Source organism: Pezoporus flaviventris, unplaced genomic scaffold (assembly GCF_033815535.1).
Source record: "Pezoporus flaviventris isolate CSIRO_AGI_PZ_B2104156 unplaced genomic scaffold, CSIRO_AGI_Pfla_v1 ptg000016l, whole genome shotgun sequence".
In the NCBI taxonomy this organism is placed as follows: domain Eukaryota; kingdom Metazoa; phylum Chordata; class Aves; order Psittaciformes; family Psittacidae; genus Pezoporus; species Pezoporus flaviventris.
The window spans coordinates 1,256,338-1,275,694 of record NW_026892564.1 but is presented as its reverse complement, the minus strand read 5'-3'; the positions used below and the strand labels follow the sequence as shown (position 1 = coordinate 1,275,694).

General features: G+C 47.1%; 2 protein-coding genes across 3 annotated transcripts in view; both read right to left on the bottom strand.

Annotated features, from left to right (window-relative positions):
• LTA4H (leukotriene A4 hydrolase) overlaps nt 1-19,357 on the bottom strand; it is a 128,491-nt gene that overhangs the window by 18,075 nt on the left and 91,059 nt on the right. The gene's annotated exons all lie outside the window — the stretch shown is intronic.
• Nucleotides 1-19,357, bottom strand: part of NTN4 (netrin 4) — a 45,152-nt gene that overhangs the window by 24,525 nt on the left and 1,270 nt on the right. For both annotated transcript variants that reach the window (XM_061454566.1, XM_061454567.1), the window contains exons 2-3: nt 16,633-17,162; nt 1,396-1,683 (exon numbers count right to left, since the gene is read on the bottom strand). In XM_061454566.1, the coding sequence (XP_061310550.1) occupies nt 1,396-1,683; nt 16,633-17,162 (818 nt within the window). The remainder of the gene's footprint in view (nt 1-1,395; nt 1,684-16,632; nt 17,163-19,357) is intronic.

Here is a 19,357-nt window from a genome sequence, read left to right as displayed (position 1 = left end):
TTCCTACACTGGCACAGACCTTATGGGACATGCGGAATAAGCTGTAAGGCACAGTAAAATGAGTCAGCTTCACTGCAGAAACGTCACCTTTGGGACTCCTGCCACATACGTGTTTATAACCGGAGTTGAACTTCAGTCCCCCCGGGGCCGGAGCAGCAGCTTGTTGCTATTTCTTGCTTTGGTTTTCAGTGTGATTTTGGCACTTGACTCCTTCCCACAGCACTGCCTGTTACCTGTGCGCTATGGTTTTCATAGGCTACAGCCATACTGGAAGCGTGTTTGGCTGCAGGCTCTGTTACAACTCCCTGGGGCACGCTCCCGTGCAATTGCATCCCACTGAAATAATCCTGAGCAAACAGCTCCTTTCAAAGGCTTGCGCTCAGGGAACATTTGTGGAAAGCAGAACTGTGCTACTTGAAACAACCTTATCAATCATAGCACTGCATGCTTTCAAATTGGTGTATTTTCAAGATGTTGCAAGACTAGCCCTATTAGAAGGGAAACATGCTGTCTGCTTCATGCCTGAGACCATAATTTAAGTGATATGAGAGTTCCCCGAAGAGCTGGATGAATGCCAGACCTCCTTACCTCAAGTAACTGCCTTATGGGTTTTTTATGATCTTTTCCTTTCTAACATTATTCAGCACAGTATGTTTGACTGCCCTGGCTTTCCCTCTGCTCCTTTGCCAGCAAAGCCAGGACTTTCAGAGCCAGCCAAGATGGCCAGAAAGCACAAGATGTGTTGGGGGCATTTTGTGTCCCAGACTGGCAGGGAGCAGGCATGCCATGCTGCAGGCATCCAATGTATGGGTTGCTGCTGTGTCTATCACCTCCCCAAGGGATTAGTGGTCCTCACTTTTTTAGGACATAGGAGGAGCGATTTGAGCTCAGAGCTTTTCTGATGGGATTCCCCTCAAAAACGGAGCACAGGGCTTTTATCTGGAGAAAGGTATTGAAAACTCCAACAGAAAAGCCTGGGAGTGAGAGCCAAAGCCCAGCTCTCTGGCCTTTTGCTTCAGGACCCAATCCAACATCTGAAGATATGGGCACAAGATGTGCAGTGCCTTCAGAGAAGCTCATCTCCTTCTTAATCATCAAAATGCCCTCCATTTATAATATTTTACCTATTGTGTTATTGCAAATTACTGTGGAGCGCTCCTGAAGGATAAGACTGCTGGTGGACCCCACACCAAGGCACAAAGGAAGCCCAGTGCTTCAGCCTGATGTGAAGACCACTTCCCTTGTAAAGACCACATTTGTTCAGTGAGCTTTGAATTCAGGGCATCGCATGTCAAATAATGCATACTTGGACCTACACCATACTCTATACTGTCCCCACTATTTTTAAGACCCTGTTTTCCTGCAGTGCAGACATTGTTGCGCACGTGTACATACCACTTGGAAAACGCCAGCTGCCTTGATGGGCTTGAACCCAGCGACGGGGACGCAGTGGTCAGCATGGCCATTGCAGAAGCAGCTGCCCTTCACGATGAAGTCATAGATGGCGTAGTGCAGGGCCGGGGAGGGCTGTGGGACCCGGGGGGCCAGGCCGGGCGGGAGGCAGGGGCAGCCCTGCCGCTCCAGCAGCTGCACCCGCAGGTTGGTGATCTTCAGCTGTGCCTGGGCTTCTGCGCTGTACGGGTCCTCCACAGCATGTGGCGGTGACAGGGCTCGATATATCACCTGTGCAGAGAAATGCAGCAAGAGAAGCAGAAAGGAGAATGTCAGCCAGCCCCACCGTGATCCAAGGCAATGGGAGCATCCCCTGGGAGCATGTGCCAGGTTCTCATTTGCTCTTCTGCCTCTGCAAGAAGCAGGAGCAGCAAATCCATCTCCACCCTGTTGTGGGCAAAATGACCCCCCTGTGTCACTCTATGTCCCTTTACACTTGAAGTCTGTACCCTACAGGTGTCAAGTGGTATTTCACCATTAACTTGAAGCAGAGGTTAGTGCCACCGGTACATGCCGTGGCCCAGCACAGGGACCAGCAGTCCTGCAGGTGATGCTCAGGTGGAGGCTCAGGTTATCTTCATTAACCTTTCCTCCCCCAAGATGGCTGTAGTTTCAACAGATAAAGACCAGATCTCCAAATATTTGGCTCCTATCAGTCCCAGGCTCCTTCCTAGTGGAAAAGTGATTAGATGTGGCAATTCAATTAGTGACAGCAAGCCAATAGTCAGAAAACTGAGATAAGAAGGAAAGAAAAGTGGGGGGCTTCTGAAGATTAAACAAATACTTATCAGTCAGTATTTAACTTTGGTCTGATTGTATAGGTAAATATTGGGTCAAGATGAAAATTGAGAGCACTAGATAAAAATAACCAATATTATTGAAGAGGTTTATTTGAAAGTTGTTGGTCTAGCTGCCTACAGTGAGACATCAGAAACAGCTTATATTTCATATAACTACTGCTGGCATTAACCCACACATTTACGACACTTGTATTAGTTAACAGGACATTCAACTTACAGTGACACTTTCTAAATAGTTAAACAGCCTTTACTGAACAGCCACTGAAGGCTTGATGAGCTACAAGATTTGGAGCCACATTCAGTCAGTCACTCAATGAGTGTTTGAGGGTGGGATGCAGCCTGAAAGCTCAATGCACAGCTCTCAGCAGCAGCTTAAAAACTCTTTGAAATGCCCTGCTGAGAACCACCCATGCCACCTGAAGAGCCAGCCCACTTCCCACAGACAGCAAGGCGGTGTGTGGTAGCAAAGGGTGGCCATCCTTTTCTGCCAGGAGGTTCTGTGGAGTGCCCAGCAAGAGGCAGCATATCAGCCTGCCCGGACTGCTTATGGGGATCAAAGCCTCCTCTCCCTAAATCTGCTTCTCACAAGGATGTGGCTGATATGCTTCTGCTGATGAAGGCTCCCCTTTTATTTCACCAGGATTCAGGGATCCTGGAAACAATAATCCTAGCACTACCAGCTCGCCTGTCTGCAGGCTTTGCCTGCCAGTTGCCACTGCCGTCAGCCCCACCATTGCTGGCACTGCTCTTGGCTGGGACCTGGTTTTCCTCCAGAGCTGCCAAGATCCAGCTGGAGGAAGCTTTGTCCCGGCCTGGAAGGAGATTTAGAGCTCATTTTGGAGCTGAATGGTGGCAGCGTGCTTTTGCGTGTCCTGTCAGCTTGCCAAGCACAGATGCGACCAAGCGCCAGTGACAGTGGGGCTCAGGCATGCTGGTGCTGGGCACTGTGCACTGTCAAGCACATTGTGCTGCACGCCCCATTCTGCCATCCTGCAAACGCTCCCTTCCAAAGGCATTTGAGCATCTTCTGCCAGAAAGACGTAGATAAGGGAGAAGGTTAACCAGGAGAGGTGGTCAGAGGACAAGGCTGGTGAGCAGTACGCCCCTTGTGCAGAAATGCTGAGCATGATGAGGGGTATTAATAAACTAACACATTACAAAAGTTGAGGGTTTTTTTCCCCTCTCTTTCAGGAACGTGCAAAACCATTCTGCTTTCTTAAAATAAAAGTATCAAGCAGGTATGAACAGAAATCCAAACAAGCCCAACTGTTAGGTCCCGCATCTCTCCCCAGGACATGTTATTTACCAAATTTAAATCAGCGTCATTCTGTCACATTTACTCATTGGTGGCTTTGTGAACACAAGATGCTTTCAGATATGGAAAGAAAATTCCTTGGGAAACATCCAAACTGGAGACATTGATTTCCCTTTAGTCGAGATGATGGAAAATGCCAGGCTGAGAATTTTCAGTAAAAACTAGTATTTTGGGTTTCTTGTTATTAGATAAATTGTATCTCAGAGAGTTCTTTGTCCTGATTTAGATGAGAGCAGTGAAGCAGATACATTAATGGGAATGCTTTATGCTGGATGCAGCTGCAGACTTTCATCATTTTCAGTTTTTCTTGTTTATCTATCCCTGTTTAATATATGTGACTGGTGCTTGCAGTACTAGCAAAGACAATCACAGTGAGAAAATCAATAACCCTGAGCGCCTTCATGCTGAGAGAGTTAAATCTTGTCTGTGAGGAATTCAGGGGGAGTTATGCTGCTGATTTCAATGGAGCCAGTATTCCTGCTCAGGCCCCAAAATGTTACAAACATTTCTTTTTACGGCTACTTGAAAACAGTGATGTTAAACATGAGCCCTAACTGTAATTCCCTGGGGCTGTGGGCTCTCAGCTCTCCTTTCCAACTGTGCCTGGCAGCCCCAGATTCAGGGCCATGCTGCACCCTGCAAGTAGTACACCATAACGGGGTGAGCTTGGTTTCAGTGCTGCCAAGACAGTTAAACATCCTGATGCTTCCACCCCAGACGCTGGAAGCCCTGATTTAATAAAATACAAACCAGTCATTATAACATGTAGGACACCATACAAATAGCAATTCTCTGCTCTGCCCCACCAGATTGAGCTGGAGCCTCCAGAGACTTCATAATAATGTCAAGGATGTCTTTCCCACCAGGACTTCCCTGTTCAGTTGTTAACCTTGCCAATTTATCCCAGCCATCTCAGGAGTCAGCGTATCACTGGGGCCACCCTGCCCTCGTACAGCTGCTATGGGTCTGCAGCCCCATGCTGCCCTGAACCCAGCCCCACATACACTCATGTGCGGGTGCCAGATTTCCTGCTTTATCTCTCTTTGGACTTTTCTGTGCAATTCTCCCACCAACAGGACAGGACCAGGGCTGCAGCATCTTGTCTATGAATGAGCCATGGTTTCCACAGCAGATCTGACCAGGTTTTCACATCTATGGTTCTGCTGGCATCCCCCAGCTACCAGTCAAAGGCCTCCTCAACCAGAATATTGTTTAAACAGTGCAGGGGAAGTATGTTGGCAGGATTTGAAAAGAACGTGTTGCTGACATGCATAAACATCTGATGATGGGGTTTTGTAAACCCATCATTTCTCTGGTGTTGCTTGAAAGACTTTGGTCCCACTGCCCCGCTGCAGGCAGCTGACTCTTCTGATCAATTCTGTTGAGCCAGTGCTCCACAGCTGCTCTGAGATGCACATCACACATAGTGGTGATGTGCCCAATCTACAGCCATCATTTCCTCTTCCCAACAACTTTCCAAAGCCCTCCGGGTTTATGCAGCGGGGAAGCTGCCCTGCAACACCGTGCGCATATGTAGAGTGAAAACATCCTGCTCTCAAGCAGACTGCTCCAGCTGGCTGCAGTTTGGACACATAGACACCCTCTAATAAGTTTCCACAGCATTTCAGCTTCCTTACAGGCTGTCACAAGCAGCTCTTGCTCTGTTGATTACTTCACATGCTTTTTGTCTGAGTGGCACAAGAAGCCTCAGCTACTTGCCCTTCGGCAGATGCAGTAATGTAGCCCTGAGTATAAATAAAGCAGCAGCCGCGAGCATGCTGCACTCAAGTAACCGCTTGCACCACAGTGACCTCAATTTATAAATACATAAAAGTCCCCTTGCAAGAAGTACCTCAGCATGTTTACATGTGAGAGGCAATGAAAGGACATCCTTATATCTGTATCTATATCTGTATCTCCAGAGTGGGACGGAAAATGCTAATGAAGGATGCTGACAGCAACAAAATAGGCTCTGAAGTCAAATTTGTCTGAGGAAGTCAACAAAACCAATGAAACATTTGCCACCAACAAAACCCTCCCAACGAGTCATGGGTGCATCTCGGATCAGTGCAGCCTCCACCTGCTGCAGCCTGGACTTTTTTCAAGTATAAGTATCCACAGAGATAAAATGGACCCCTGAGGGACCCAGATGCCCATGACATTGAAGAGTCATGCATGATCCACAAAAAACTACTTCCTCGCAGACCTTCAGAAATAGGCACAACTGCAGAGGCCATGGAAAGGAACCTACAACCCCTGCACATGCACCCCTTCTCAGCGTCCAGCTGGAGATGCCATACCCCAACCTCCAAATGGGAGCCTGGCCTCAGCCAGAGCTTCCCCTGCTGAGCCTGAAAAGCATGAGGAGATGGTTCACAAAGTGACAAACAGAGGGAATAAATGGATGAGAGACTCAGGAAGCATATATACATGGGAACAAGCCAACAAATGGGAATATGGAAGAAAAAGCAATAAACAAATATTAAAAATATAAGCACTTTTTTATTTGCTTGTAAATGAAAACCAAGGTGGTAACACTGCAAGAAGTGACTTGCGGTTTCTTTCCAAAAGAGACTGATGGACTCTACCCTGCATCATCCAACCTGGATGCAGGAAAATGCAACACCTAACCCTATTAGTGATTCATCCATTTGGATCCTGGGGATTTGGTAAATTCAGTATTGCTTTGTTTGATTTTTGCTGCTGGTTTTATTTTTTTAATCTATTTTACAGGAATACAGGAAAAAATAATAAGAATAAAAAATTATGTAAGGTTTTCTGTCCTCTCCAAATAGAGACAGCAAAAGCAACCTTACAAAAGGGCATGTGATTTCTAGGTAAGTGTTTAACAGAAAAGTTAAGGTTTGCATTAGGAGTGTGTAGTGTCTCTTAGTATGCAGGCACTAAACAAATGCAGCTAGTTGGCCTGTATTATGGGGCTCTGTTGAATCTCCATGCCACTGGGAGCTATCTGGTTTATTTAGTGCCTGGAAAATGGTCTTGAAAATGTAAGCAGTAAAGGTGGTGCTGGAGCTCTGCCAGCACCAGGACCTCATCCATTGCCTCCTGAAAAATTCCCCTTGAGCCTGGCAAGCGGAGGATGTTAGGCATTGTCTGCCTGGAGCTGGCACTAAGGCAAAGGGAAGCCCTTGTGTCCCACCTCCCAGCTCTGGAATTTCTGGCTGCGTGCCCAGCATCACCTTACATCTGCTTGTGCCCCCAGGCCCTGTCTGTTGCTTGCAGAAGCTCACAGCCACAGCACAAGCTGAGATGCTCTGTGCTATACTGCCTGCCTGGTAAACCTCTGCCACCCCAGCCACCGTGTGCCTCTGCCACATCCTCCCCTGTGTGGCTGTGCCTCTCTCCACAGCCAGCCCAGCACACCCAGTCGCTTGGGCCCACTCCCATAGGGACTACCCAAGGGTGGGAACTGCTTTCAGCCTTGGCTGGTCTTGTTCAGAAAAGTTTAGCTGGTAAATGTTACTGAGCCAATTAAGCTTTCCTTCTCAATAGATGTAAAAGTTAAAAGTACTAATTTATCTTGATAAACATTATGGAAAGCTCACAGAAGGCAATAAGACTGATTTGTAGACATGAATAATTGAAATACTACTAATAATGATGATGCAACATGTGTATGCCCACTGGGGCTGTCTATAATGTCAATGTGCCACAGTGCCTGTGTTCAACTTCCACCCAAGAAACTGCATAAGGAACATTAAACTCATCATCACTGCAAATGCCTTATTAGACATTCCTTTTTTTCACTTGCAGATGGCATTGGATGTAAGTTTAGCTGCAGAAATCCAGTGCCAGCCAGGTACTCCCACTTCAGAGGGTGTTCTCACACCCCATTTACAGACCCCTGCTTGGTCACCCTTCAGTGGTGCAGAGGAACCTTGGCGCTGAGACTGCTTAGGGCAGTATCACCTGCAGGCTCCTCTAATGTACTTCTTTGCTTTTCTGCCTCTCAGACCAAGTGGACTGCAGGGAAGAAGAGCCTTTCTTTTTCTCACAGAGAGGTCTGACCATCCCCTCCATATGCACATTGATGGTGCACACATCAGCATCATCAGGATGAGATAAAACAGCAACAGAAATTGGGAAACCTGCCTTGCGTCTGCAGAGAGGTGACCATCAGAGACATTAAGATCACAGCAAGCCTGTCTGTTGGGCCACAGTGTGATGCAACTGTCCATATCCCTAAGCAACGGTGACAGAAACCCACTGTGTACCACCATCAGCAGCCCCTGAGCTCCTTGAGATGCTGGAAAAATGGCACTCCTGCAGCTATTACAGCTGCTTCATATATTTTGACAAAGGACAGCATTTGGCCAGTGTCTACAGCCCTTCTGCAATCTCTACAGCACATGAAACAAGGCAAATAATCCCCTGTCTCAACATCCAAAAGTTATGCAATCTTAAAAAGACTTCAGAAGAAAAATCCAGCTATTTCAAGTAACCAGCCCTTGCAGGGGCCTTGGCAAATTAACTTGTATCAAGGCAACTTTTATCTTTTGGGAAACTCTAGGCATTCTTCTGCCATTCTCAAAACTGAGAAGCTGTATGGAAAGAGCTCCTACGCACACACAGCAGCCGGCTTGTGAGGGGCTAGAAAAGGCATGAGGAGAGCTAGGCAAGAGCCTCAGGATTTCTCCAGGATCCTGGACATTTCTGGCAACAATCAATCAGACAAGAGCCATCTTCTCAGCTTCCTTTCAACATCCCACTGCACAATTCCATTAGATGAAAATGAAACACTGCTAGGTCATGCCCCTCTTCATGCAGACAATGATCACAGAAGTGATGTTCTTACTAGAAAAATATTTCTCCAGCTCAAAACAGCTCAAAACATTTGGATTTTTTCACCTCCAGTTGACAGTGCTTCTCCAGAAATTGACAGTTTATTCCAAAAGCTTTATTTTGCCTAATCACTACTTTCACTCGTCAAACAGAATGAAACACTCAGTTTCTTGGCTCACAAACCCCTCCAGATACATGATACCATTGGCTATGCACTATCAAGGGAAATAATTACTGCTTTTTTCTCATCTTCAGAATCATGGTTTCCAAGGTTGCACTATCCCGAACAGGAAAATGATCCAGCATATTTCAGCTGATTATATGAAGTCCCTTGACTGATCAGCAAGAAAGATGGTATTTAAATACTCTTCCCTCTGGCAATTCCCCTCCTTTCCCTATCCCCCTCAAAGATTTATGTTCTCAGCCTTGGCCTGTTGGCAGTACCTGCTGTGCGGATAGAAGACCAAGAAAATCTGGAGGTAGCTCCAAAGAGGCAGACAGAGAACAAGACTTGCTTGTTTGTAAGCAGCGCTGTCAGAAAAGCTGGCTCACTCCCCAGAGCTGCAGAATAACCCCTGTCACAGTTTCTGAGCATGACACACCTGAGCATGACACACACTGCAAAAGCCTGCAAGGCAGCAGGTTAGTGTTTCAGCAACTGCAACAGTACTAAGGATCAGGGGGAATTCTTTCAGCCTAAAAGTAATCCTATTTCATGAATACTTCTCAATTGCTCTTGTCTATAAGAAAAGGCTTTGTGTCAATAGAAGCGGCTGCTTAAACCGTTTTATGATGAGCTACACCTAATTTTAGGAAAAAGAACACCTGTCTGAATTACATGCAAACATGCATGGTCAAAAAGGTCATGAGAAACAGTACCCCCTTTCAATCCATGGCTATAGATTTTCATCACAGCAATGAGGAATGCTGTGGAGAGGCTGGTGATAGAGAGTCATGGTATGTGTGTCTAGTAAGCTTGCTTTCGGACATTAACTTCTTTTCCTCCTGGAAATGTTGCCTAGGGAGAATTTGAAGACTTCACCATTTGTGTAGGATTTTGAACACTGGTAGACTGGATATCTCATGCCTACACCCACTGTGCATGGTGATTAATCTCAGATTAAATCCCCATGAATTTTTGATCCAAAACTTTAGAGATGCGTCAATTCACTCCTTTAGGTTACAGACTTCCCATGTCACTGGTTGTATCCAAGAATCCCAAAGAGAAACATGGCAGCCCCACTTTCCAGCCAGCAAACTGGGAGCTTCATGCCAAAACTGAACCGTGAAATGAAGCAGTGGGATGCTGAATAGAGGTTCTGGCTGCACCACTAAAATCCTGTGGCACTTCTCTCAAGGGAAGCAATAGTCCTGCTTACAAGGCCAGGTGCCAATTCAGAGAATTAAATTCTGCCTACCCAAATTCCTCTTGTTTCATGTGGATACAGTGCTCTTCACTTCCTACATAAGGAGTTTGGAAAGGGTCTCCTGAAGTCCTGCGACCCATTCCCTCCTGCTGTTGGCAGCCTACAATATACCCCCTTTTCAGAAACTGGTCAAGCTACCTCTGAAGAATAATTTGTTTTAGCCATAACTGGGGGCTGATCCAGAAGCCCTCATCCACAGCTGTTAGACACCTGCTGTTCTAAATGGGGGACTGCTGCTACACACTGTTAAACACTGGCTATGCTCCATCCCAGAGGCAGCTACATTTCAAGAGCTAGTCAAGCAGAGGGCCAACCACCAAGTGCCAAAAGCACTGGGAAAGCCAAGGAGAAAAGGAGACAATGAGACCTTCCTGTGAGTTAGCTGCAACTGGGGGAATCATGCCAAGGATCACCGGACAGGTTGGAGAAACATCTTGCTCCTCGCATGCCCTGGTCCTCCAGAGATGCTGAGCACCTGGAAGGCTTGGCAAAGGGATATGTCACTCCTCAGGACTGTTCACAGCAGAGGGAGAGGGATTTGTCACAACCTGGCCCCAAGATCTGGCAGTATCATCCCTGGTACTACACATACAGAAAACTTAAAATGCAGGTGCCAGTGCCCAGAGAACAGCAGTTGTGTTATCACAGAATCATACAATCACAGAATAGTAACAGTTGGAAGGGACGTTAAAGCTTATCCAGTTCCAACCCCCTTGCCCCAGGCAGGGACACTTTCCACTAGACCAGGCTGCTCAAAGCCCCATGCAGCCTGGCCTTGAAGACTTCCAGCCCTGATGATGACAGAACTGTAGAGGGAAAGTAGCTTCCATGGTAAAATTCCCCAGAGACCAAAGGTTTATCTGCACATGTGCTCAGAACTGCCCTTGTCTCCTGTCCTCCCAGACATGTGAATAAACTAAGCTTCGGCTCCCCCTTTTTCCCTGAATCCTCTTTTTGCTGCCTCATTATTTAAAAGGACCAGCTTGCCACCACTCCACTACATTAGAGCCAGTGGAAACCCTGCACAAAGCTTGAGAAGATAGACTTACCTACCAGGAGGAAAAGCTTGGAGGTCAAGCCAAGAGATGCTCCTTGCCACAGCCGTCAGCAAGGTGCAGGTGGGGAGATGATGTCCCACTGGTGTGCTGCTGCTGCTGTGGGCAGCAAACCCTGTGCTGCCCTGGCCAGTGGGCACACATCCTGCTCTCACAAGGCCTCCCCAGCCACCCTGCACTGAATGGCAAGCTCCAGCACACTGGCATATCTAAATTCCTACATCATGTTATTGACTCTGGCCTGACTTCATTTACTTCATCTCATTACTCTTCCCCTAGAAATCATTATTATTGTCTTTATGAATAACAGCTCCCATGTCTTGCTAAATTCACTCATATAATGCAAAGTGATGGGCTGGATCTGGCCATCACCCCCATCACCCCTGGCCCCTAGCTGAACAGACGCCCCTTTGCATGTGGCATTTCTGTACTGAGCCTGACAATTTGCAGACAGAATAATCAGGAAGATGGTCTTAAAGAGTTTTTTTTTTTCCCTACAAAATGCACTTCTACAGAATGTAGAGATGGGACTTGAAAACAGACTTCCATAGCCATGTCCTCACATGTCCTAAGCACTGCTGAACACCAGCCAGAATCCCTCTTTCCTTCTCATCAGTTTGGCCCTTTGTTTTCTCTCTGTGCAGACATCAGTGGCACAGGACAGTTAAAGAAGCCGTTTGTGGCCCTCTAATGGGCTGATGTCCCAGGCTGTTTTGAGGTTATTCTTGCATATTTGCCCAGTCTTTTTTGTGGAGTCCCAAGTCCTGCAAGTGACTGAACTCAAATCTCCTGTGACCCACAAGATCCTTGGAGGATCTCAGAGCAATGAAGATGTGGTTTCAGTCAAGGACAGCAATGATAAGGTTAAAACCCAAGCTTATTCAGGCCTAAAAGACTGGCAAAAAAAAAAAGGGCAAAAGCTTCTAGGCTGCCACAGAGTGTTGCTACAACCCAAAAATAAAAATCACTGAGCATCTTTAACCCGTTTGTGTCACTGAGTACAATTCCCCATTGTCTATCGGGGCCAAACTTGTGAATATCAGGACGCAATTTACTTCTCCTCTACACAGCTAGTTTCAGACAGAACCAGTCAGATGGTTGTCCAAATCCTTAAGGAACAGAGGCAGGCTGCATGCAGTAACAATGCAAGGCAAAGCATTTGCAGGCTCTTCTGCTACAGAAGGCGCATGAGATCAATAAAAAGCTCACACCCCACAGTATAACAGTGCTGTGTAATGTTTCAAAAGTTAAAAGCATGTTAGAATTTGTTGCTGGAATATAGTCAAGCTGCAAATATGCCTCTCCTATTAATAGCAAACAGCAACAATAGCTGAGGTCTCCATGTGATTTATTAGCAGTATTCTGAATAGATGAACACTCAAATAAGTCACTAATTTACTAAAATCTTGTCAAGGAGACTCTGCTTCAGTAAATCCTTTTACCCTGGAGCTTGTCTAAATGGGGACACTCAGGCGAGCTAATCTGAATTGACCACAGATGGGAATGTAAAGTGAATGAGATAATTGCATTGCAGAGTGGACAGTCACTCTCACTCACAGTTAAAGAATTAACATCTGCTAAGGGCCCCTTGTCAATGAGCCCTTAAAAGTGATCTCTAGCTAAGGATAATTTACAGATTAGAGTATAAAAGAAGAAATATTAATATGATCTGAACTATGGGAGGGAAGATGGTCTTTTTCACATGTACTAATAAAATTGGCATTCCTATCTGAGCATGAAGCTGAGTTTATTCCTGCATCTTGTTTACTTAAATCAGATTATGTTTGGCTGGTGAATCCAATTCTAATTTCCCTTCCAATAACGTGGCTGAAGGGTTACACCCTGGAAAACAGTGGAAATACTCTGGATTTGTAGCACATCTGTATGATCCAGGCTAAAACTTGGCCTTAGCTTTTCCCTTAAAACACTGATGATATAAGGACAGCATTTAGAGTTTCTCCCTATGCTAAACAAACTGCTGCTGTGAAACAAGTAATTCACTAAATTAAGCATGGGGAAAGTCTTTAGTGACCCCTTTGCATGCAGCTGATCTGAAACTATCCCAACAGGGAATGAGTTTCTTGTCTCCTTCACAGTGTGGCAAACCCGATCCCTCAAGTTGGAAGATGCTTGAAGCTTGCTGGAAACCTGGGTTGGTTGTAGGTTTCCTTCTCCTTCCCACTTCTCTTTCACCTGTACTGAATGGGCCCCACTGTGGGGGACAGCCTGGCCCCAGGTGTTGGACAGTGAGAGCTCTCTACTATCCTGGTCCCAGCACCACAAAGGGAAGCCTAGAGTCATTCTGCTACAGAAGAAAGATGAAAGGCATCTCCCAGAGCTGTTTCAGCATCTCTTGTCTCTCTGCCAGCTTTGAGTTCTGGGTCTTTGAAATTAACCAAGAGGCTCGGTAACTTACTTCCTCCTCTGTCATAATTCTCCTTAAGGTCAACGTCACGGCAAGTTGTGTTGAGGGGGGATTTTTGTCCTAAGAGTTGAACTAGGCATCTAAGGAATGACTCATGATGATGAGGGCAGAAGTGCAAAAAGCTCCATCTTTCTTTTCAACACAAACTGAAGCAGATACATCTTTGCTCCAAATTAGTACAGGCAATTGATTAAAAAAAGGTTGTTAAGTGCTGAGTACTATGAACTTCTGCATGCTGTTGGCTCGAGACAGGGCTTGCAGGCACAAACAATTGACAGACATGCAGGCGGATCAGCACTGCCTGCTCTTTGCAGGGGACTAAAGTCAGAAACCACCAGCCTGACCATCCATGGATCTGTGCCAAGCTCTGGTGCTGTTCGGAGTGAGCAGCCACCTCCTGAGGCCTCTCCTGGGGCAGCAGTGACCGAGCTGTCAGCAGCATGCAGAGACCCCACTGTCCTGCAAACTCCTGCAAGCCCTGATTCTATTCCTGGAAATACACATGTGGCACTGGAATGTCTGAAGTGGGAAAAAGGTATGGCTGGTGCGGTTCACAGTTTGGGTCACGGGTTATGGTTGTTACATCACAGTTAAAAAACTCCAGAAAGTTAAAAAAGAAATCCAGTAGCACTCACAGAATTCATGTTTGTGCTTTAAAGAAAACTGCGGCAACTGGGCTGCAATTAAATAATACCCTTCAGACTTGGACACTTCAGATGACTGCATATTTGAAACCACTGTTTCAAGTGAAATTACTGTTTCCATATGTCTGAAATTAGGTGCTACCAGAAGTGGGAGTAAAGGACAACATAACTCTGAACAGAACACAAAACTCTGGTGTTTCTTTAGGTGAGATACATGTTGCTATTGGCAGTTACAAGTAATTGCTGGAATGTAGCACACTGTAATAAATTAAATGTGATATTTGCTAAGCATGCAGGCTTGCCATCTGGTCACCAGAGAGTTGCTGTTATTACTATGCAAGTTAAAAGTGGTGTTTAAGTGCAGGGAACTGAAGTGTGCCATATAAATAAAATCTAAGCTCTGGCCCCTTGGACTCAACATTTGTTTAAAACCTGGAATAATTAAATGAGCTTGACTTTTATAGCCTCTTTGCAATAACACAGACTAAAGTGATGCCAAAAGAAGAGGTCCCATAGGAGCAAGCTCAGTAAATAGCCTGCTTTTGCAGCATGCTACTTGAGATGCATCAAACACCACTAAATTCTTTTTCTTCTTGATAGGCATCGGTTTCTACAGGCAAGACCTTGATCCTACTGTCCCCATGCATTGCACCAACCTGTAGAGGAGCCAGCCAGAGGTTCTTGGTTCCACCGCCCCATCCTGGTGTGCAGGTACATCACTGGGCTGACCGCAGTGAAAACTGCATCATCTTGCTAGCTATAAGGACCCAGAACAAACGAGACAAATACTTGTCCCAAATGATACCTTGGGTTTCTCATCCCTAAGAACAATCCTGGGAAAGCTGAAAAAGGAGCACAGAAGTCAGAGTACCCCAGAAATGTCCTGCTGTCTGGCCTGAGAGTTATAGAGTTCAGTCTCTGCCCTTTCTCACAGGCTGGCATAGCCTTATGATTCACATGGTGGGACACAGGGGCTCACAGAAGTGCTGAGGGCTTGGAAAATTCCCAGTGGGGCACATCCATGCTTTCTTTTGTAGGTCCCACTTTGTATTTAGTTCAGATTCAGAACAACAGAATGGTCTGGGGTGAAAAGGACCTCAAAGTTCATCCAGTTCCAACCCCCCTGACACGGGCAGGGACACCTCACACTAGAGCAGACTGCTCAAAGCCCCGTCCAGCCTGGCCTTGAACACTGCCAGAGGTGGGGCATTCACAGCTTCTCTGTGCATCCTATTCCAGTGTCTTACCATCCTCATCACAAAAAATGTCTTGCGTATACATAGTCTAAATCAACTTCAGTTTAAAACTGTTGCCCCTTGTCCTGTCAGAACAAGCCCTGGTGAAAAGTCTCCATCTTTCTTATAAGGTCCTTTATATATTTCACTGTGAAAGGAAGTTCAGGTAGCTCTTGTGGAGCATGAGCAAAGCGAGGCAGGAGAAGAGAGGAAGATAGCACTTTCTCTCACCAGCCATCGGATTAAAACCCTTTGCTGGGCTAATGAAATAAACATCCTTGGTCTGAAGATCCTTGGTTTTGAGCTGATGAGAGCATGGAACAGCTTTTCCTAGAACTGGACATCAGCTGCCTCCTGAGATGCAGCTAAGACATGCTGTGTGGTGAACAAAGAGCTCCCAGTGTTTCTGCAGAGTGGCTTCTTAGCTAAAACATGGCTACAGGTGACCCCAAATGACTGCAAAGGGGTCTGGACAGGTGATTTTTCTGAGATACGGATGCTTTCACCTCAGAACCAGTTCTCAGCAGAAGCTACAACGATATAACTGCCCTCCTGAGTCACAAATCAGATTTGCACCGTTTTAGGTCAGAGAAGGGTTTAAAGTTTGATTAAACTTCCAGGCAAGCTCATTAAATAAGGCCACTAGAGGGAGCAGCCTTGACAGCGCAGAGCTGGTCACTGGGGACACACCACACCAGTGGGGACGCCAGGGAACACCCCCATTGCCACCGCTCCCAGGGGAGTCTGCCCAGCACCACGGGGCAGGCTTAGGCACCAAAGGGCAGGGTATTATTGGTAGCACCTCCAGATACCTGAGTAACTACCTGCTGTTTCTGATATAGAAACAACCTGGGTTTGTCACGTTTCTTTCCTCTTAGCAAACATGAAGTTTTTCTTCATTTTTTCAAGCTCTTTTTACATGAGAATGAGGACATTAAAAAAGATAAGGTATAAGTTTGTTAACTACCTGGCTAATCTAGTTCATAGGAACCATACTTCAGTGTGGTCAGTAGCTATTTTGGCTGGTTACACGCTTACTTCTCAGTGAAGACATCACTATTAAATCTGGTGACAGTTTTTAACGTAGATGCATTTTTGCCAGAGCCAGAGTGATTTGCATCACCCTGAAAACACATGACTGCGAGATCTGGAGAAGGCTGTCAGAGTTACTTTCCCTTTGGCTTTCCCAAGGGATGGGCAGCATCCGCCTTGTTTGTAGTTGTGCTGGGGGGGGTTCACGAGGTGTGGGGAGAGGAGGTTTTAGAAAAGAGGGATATTATGAGCTCAGCAAAGCAAGGGACAGAGCAGTGCCTACATCACCTAGGAATGAACTGTGTTAATTCACCTCGTGAAATAAATTCAATGACAAGAAATATGGGTGCAGTAAAACAAGAAGCATATACGCTGGAGCGGATATTGCACAGGGAAATGGAGCTGGTGCAAAGGGCTTTCTTCTCCCAACCCAGGCAGACCTACCTCTCCTCCGGTGCAGGGGAAGGGGCTGGAATATCTGGAAGTGCAAATGGCTCCTCTCCGCCTCACATCATCCTCTAGCCCAAAGGTGGCTGAGCAGTTAGCAGCAAAGTATTTGTAAGGCTTCCACGTCTTGCCGAAGTCCTGGGAGCGCTCCAGCACCATGGCAGCCGGCCTGGGCGACTTGAAGACCAGAATCAAGTGAGTGAAGTAGAAGGCGGTTTCCAGGTCCAGCCGGATGGTCTCACGAGAGGCATTCTCGGCCGCCTGCCACCACGTGCGGGGCAGGCGGAATGGGGAGTCAGCCATGGCGGCGGCGGGGTGGGCCAGCCCGGCGTGGGCCAAGCTGCAGCGGCCGCACGTGGGGCGCTGGCAGCGGCGCTGGCTGTCCTCGGTGACGGCGCAGAAGGGCTCGGCGGCATGGCGCCCGCACGCTGTCTCTGTCTGCAGCGCCCGCCCGTGCGCCAGGTTGCCCATCCGGGGGTTGCAGGCCTTCTCACAGGGGCTGCCTGCTCCCGATGTGCTGACCAGACCTGCAAGGTGAGAGCAGGGAAGTGAAGCCAGCTCCCGAGGAGGGTGCACCCCACTCCACCCCACTGGAAGCCACCATGTGTCGCTGGTACACACCAAGCCCAGAAGGGCTGAGGAAGAGCACGGCACTGCTGCTCAGCTCTCCCCTCCACAGGGCCGAGTGCGTCTGTAACGGCAGAGCAAACCAACAACCCCTCAGGGCTTCCCTGTGCTCCAGAAAATCCCTACCAAGAGCAGCAGGCAGGAGAGGTACCTCCACATTGCCCTCCTGCCCCAAGGGACCCAGAGCGGGGATGAGGCTTTGGCAGCAGTGAATGTGGCCATGCCACTCCTGCCCTGAGGGCTCCAAGGGGATTCAGGTGTCCTGAGGAAGGAGAGAAAAGCACAAGATGGACTGCTGTGGAGGACAGCATTGCTGTGCCCCAGTTCCATAGGGCATTGGAGGTGTGAGAGGTGGTAGGAATATCTGCTGCCATCAATGACCTCAAATCTTCACCCCCTTCCTCACCCCTCCATCCCTACCCCAAATCTCCCCTCAGTCCTGAACTGCTGACAAGGTCAGGGTTGAATGGAAGCCCTGCCTAAGTTTGAGAAGGCTGTCACTGATGTGTGCAAAGGGGGAAAAAAACTAATCCTTGGTTGAAATGCTGCTGGCAAGCTGCCTCACAGCTGAGGCTCTGTGGGCTCTCGTCAAGTTTTTATGGAAGCCTTGTCAATTTAAAAATTCACAGTTAAAGTGTCAAAGGGAAATAAAATCACCATGGGGTTTGGTGTGAAACCATCTGCAATGTAACCCTCCTGGTGCAGGAATGTTTGATTAGGGGCTTTCCACCTCTTTATTAATAAATGTAACAGTAGGTCCAGGCTGTATTTGATGAACCATAACTGTTTAACATAAAAAAAATAGCTCTGATGAGCTGAACATGGGCAGGCCAAACCATCTGAGGTACATAATGTCCTCTTCATCACTAGGCCACTCATACACAGTCAGCTTTGTGCACCAATTATTATAGCTTCTTGGCATTTTTGTTATGTCCAAAGGTCATTTCAGTTTAGCATCCAATAAATCTTTTATTTGGGGTTTATTCAGCTTTTGTCTACAGCATCATAGTTGCAATTAAGCTATATTATGCACAAGCAGAGGCTGAGCCTTCAGAGCCTGACAGCATTCCCCACTCCTTCTGCTCCTTAAGAAACACCCTGGCAAGAAAAGGTTTTCAACTAGCAAAGGACTACACAAGTTTTCTATACTGATTATTCAGAACAGATGTGGACCACTGCTTGTTATATGCACCCATTACAGAGCACTTCTGAACCAGCCTCTGGATTTCACCTCATAAGCAGTCTTGGGAAATTTTTAGTGAACAAGAAATGCTCAGTCAAGTTCGCTTCCTACAGGGACCCGGTGGATTGTGTCAGATTATCTGTGTTAACTGTGCAGAATACATTTACTCAAGAAAAGTAAACAGCTGTAACTGTAAAGTTAATGTCGTATCACTTACATCTTTTGAACATCTTTTCAAAGCATTGTATAAACATTAACTAACCTACGCAGCTCTCCTGAGGGGTAGGTAAGTAAGGGCTATTATCATATTATGAGTTAGGCTTGCCACAAGTTGGCCTGATTTATGTCTTTGGCTGCTTTCCTGGATTCTTTGGCTACGTGTAACATGGCGCAGTTAGCCGCTGAACAAATAGATGAACATCCACTGTGGTTCCCTTCGTTGCGGGACTGCAGAGCAGATTTGGGAAGAGGTAAAAAGAGCAGGGCTCAGTCAGAACACTGTGTTCACCAAGCCCTTTTTTTTTTTTTTTTTTTGTGCACACCACCGATTATAGCCCCTGGGGAGGCAGTGGAGGAGGACCTGGTCAGCAGGAGGTTTCCTGGTGCCTGTGGTGGTGGCAGGGCTCCACATAGCTGTCCCTGGGGTTAGGGCAAGCCTCTGCTTGAGCCTGGATAGCAAATTCTCACTTAAGACTCTGGGAGCTGAGAGGATTCAGTTGCTCCCAGCTCCGAGTATGCTCCCTGGTCACACATGGTCACTGGCTGCAGTTGTCTTCGGGCCAGACATGGAGGGTCCCTTCCTCACCTGGGGCCAGATTTAGGGCCAGGGACCTTGGTTTCAGCAGGATTTGAGCCATGCTGCTGGCACACAGACGCGGGTCCCAGAGGCAGAAAGGGGGGAGAGGAAACCCC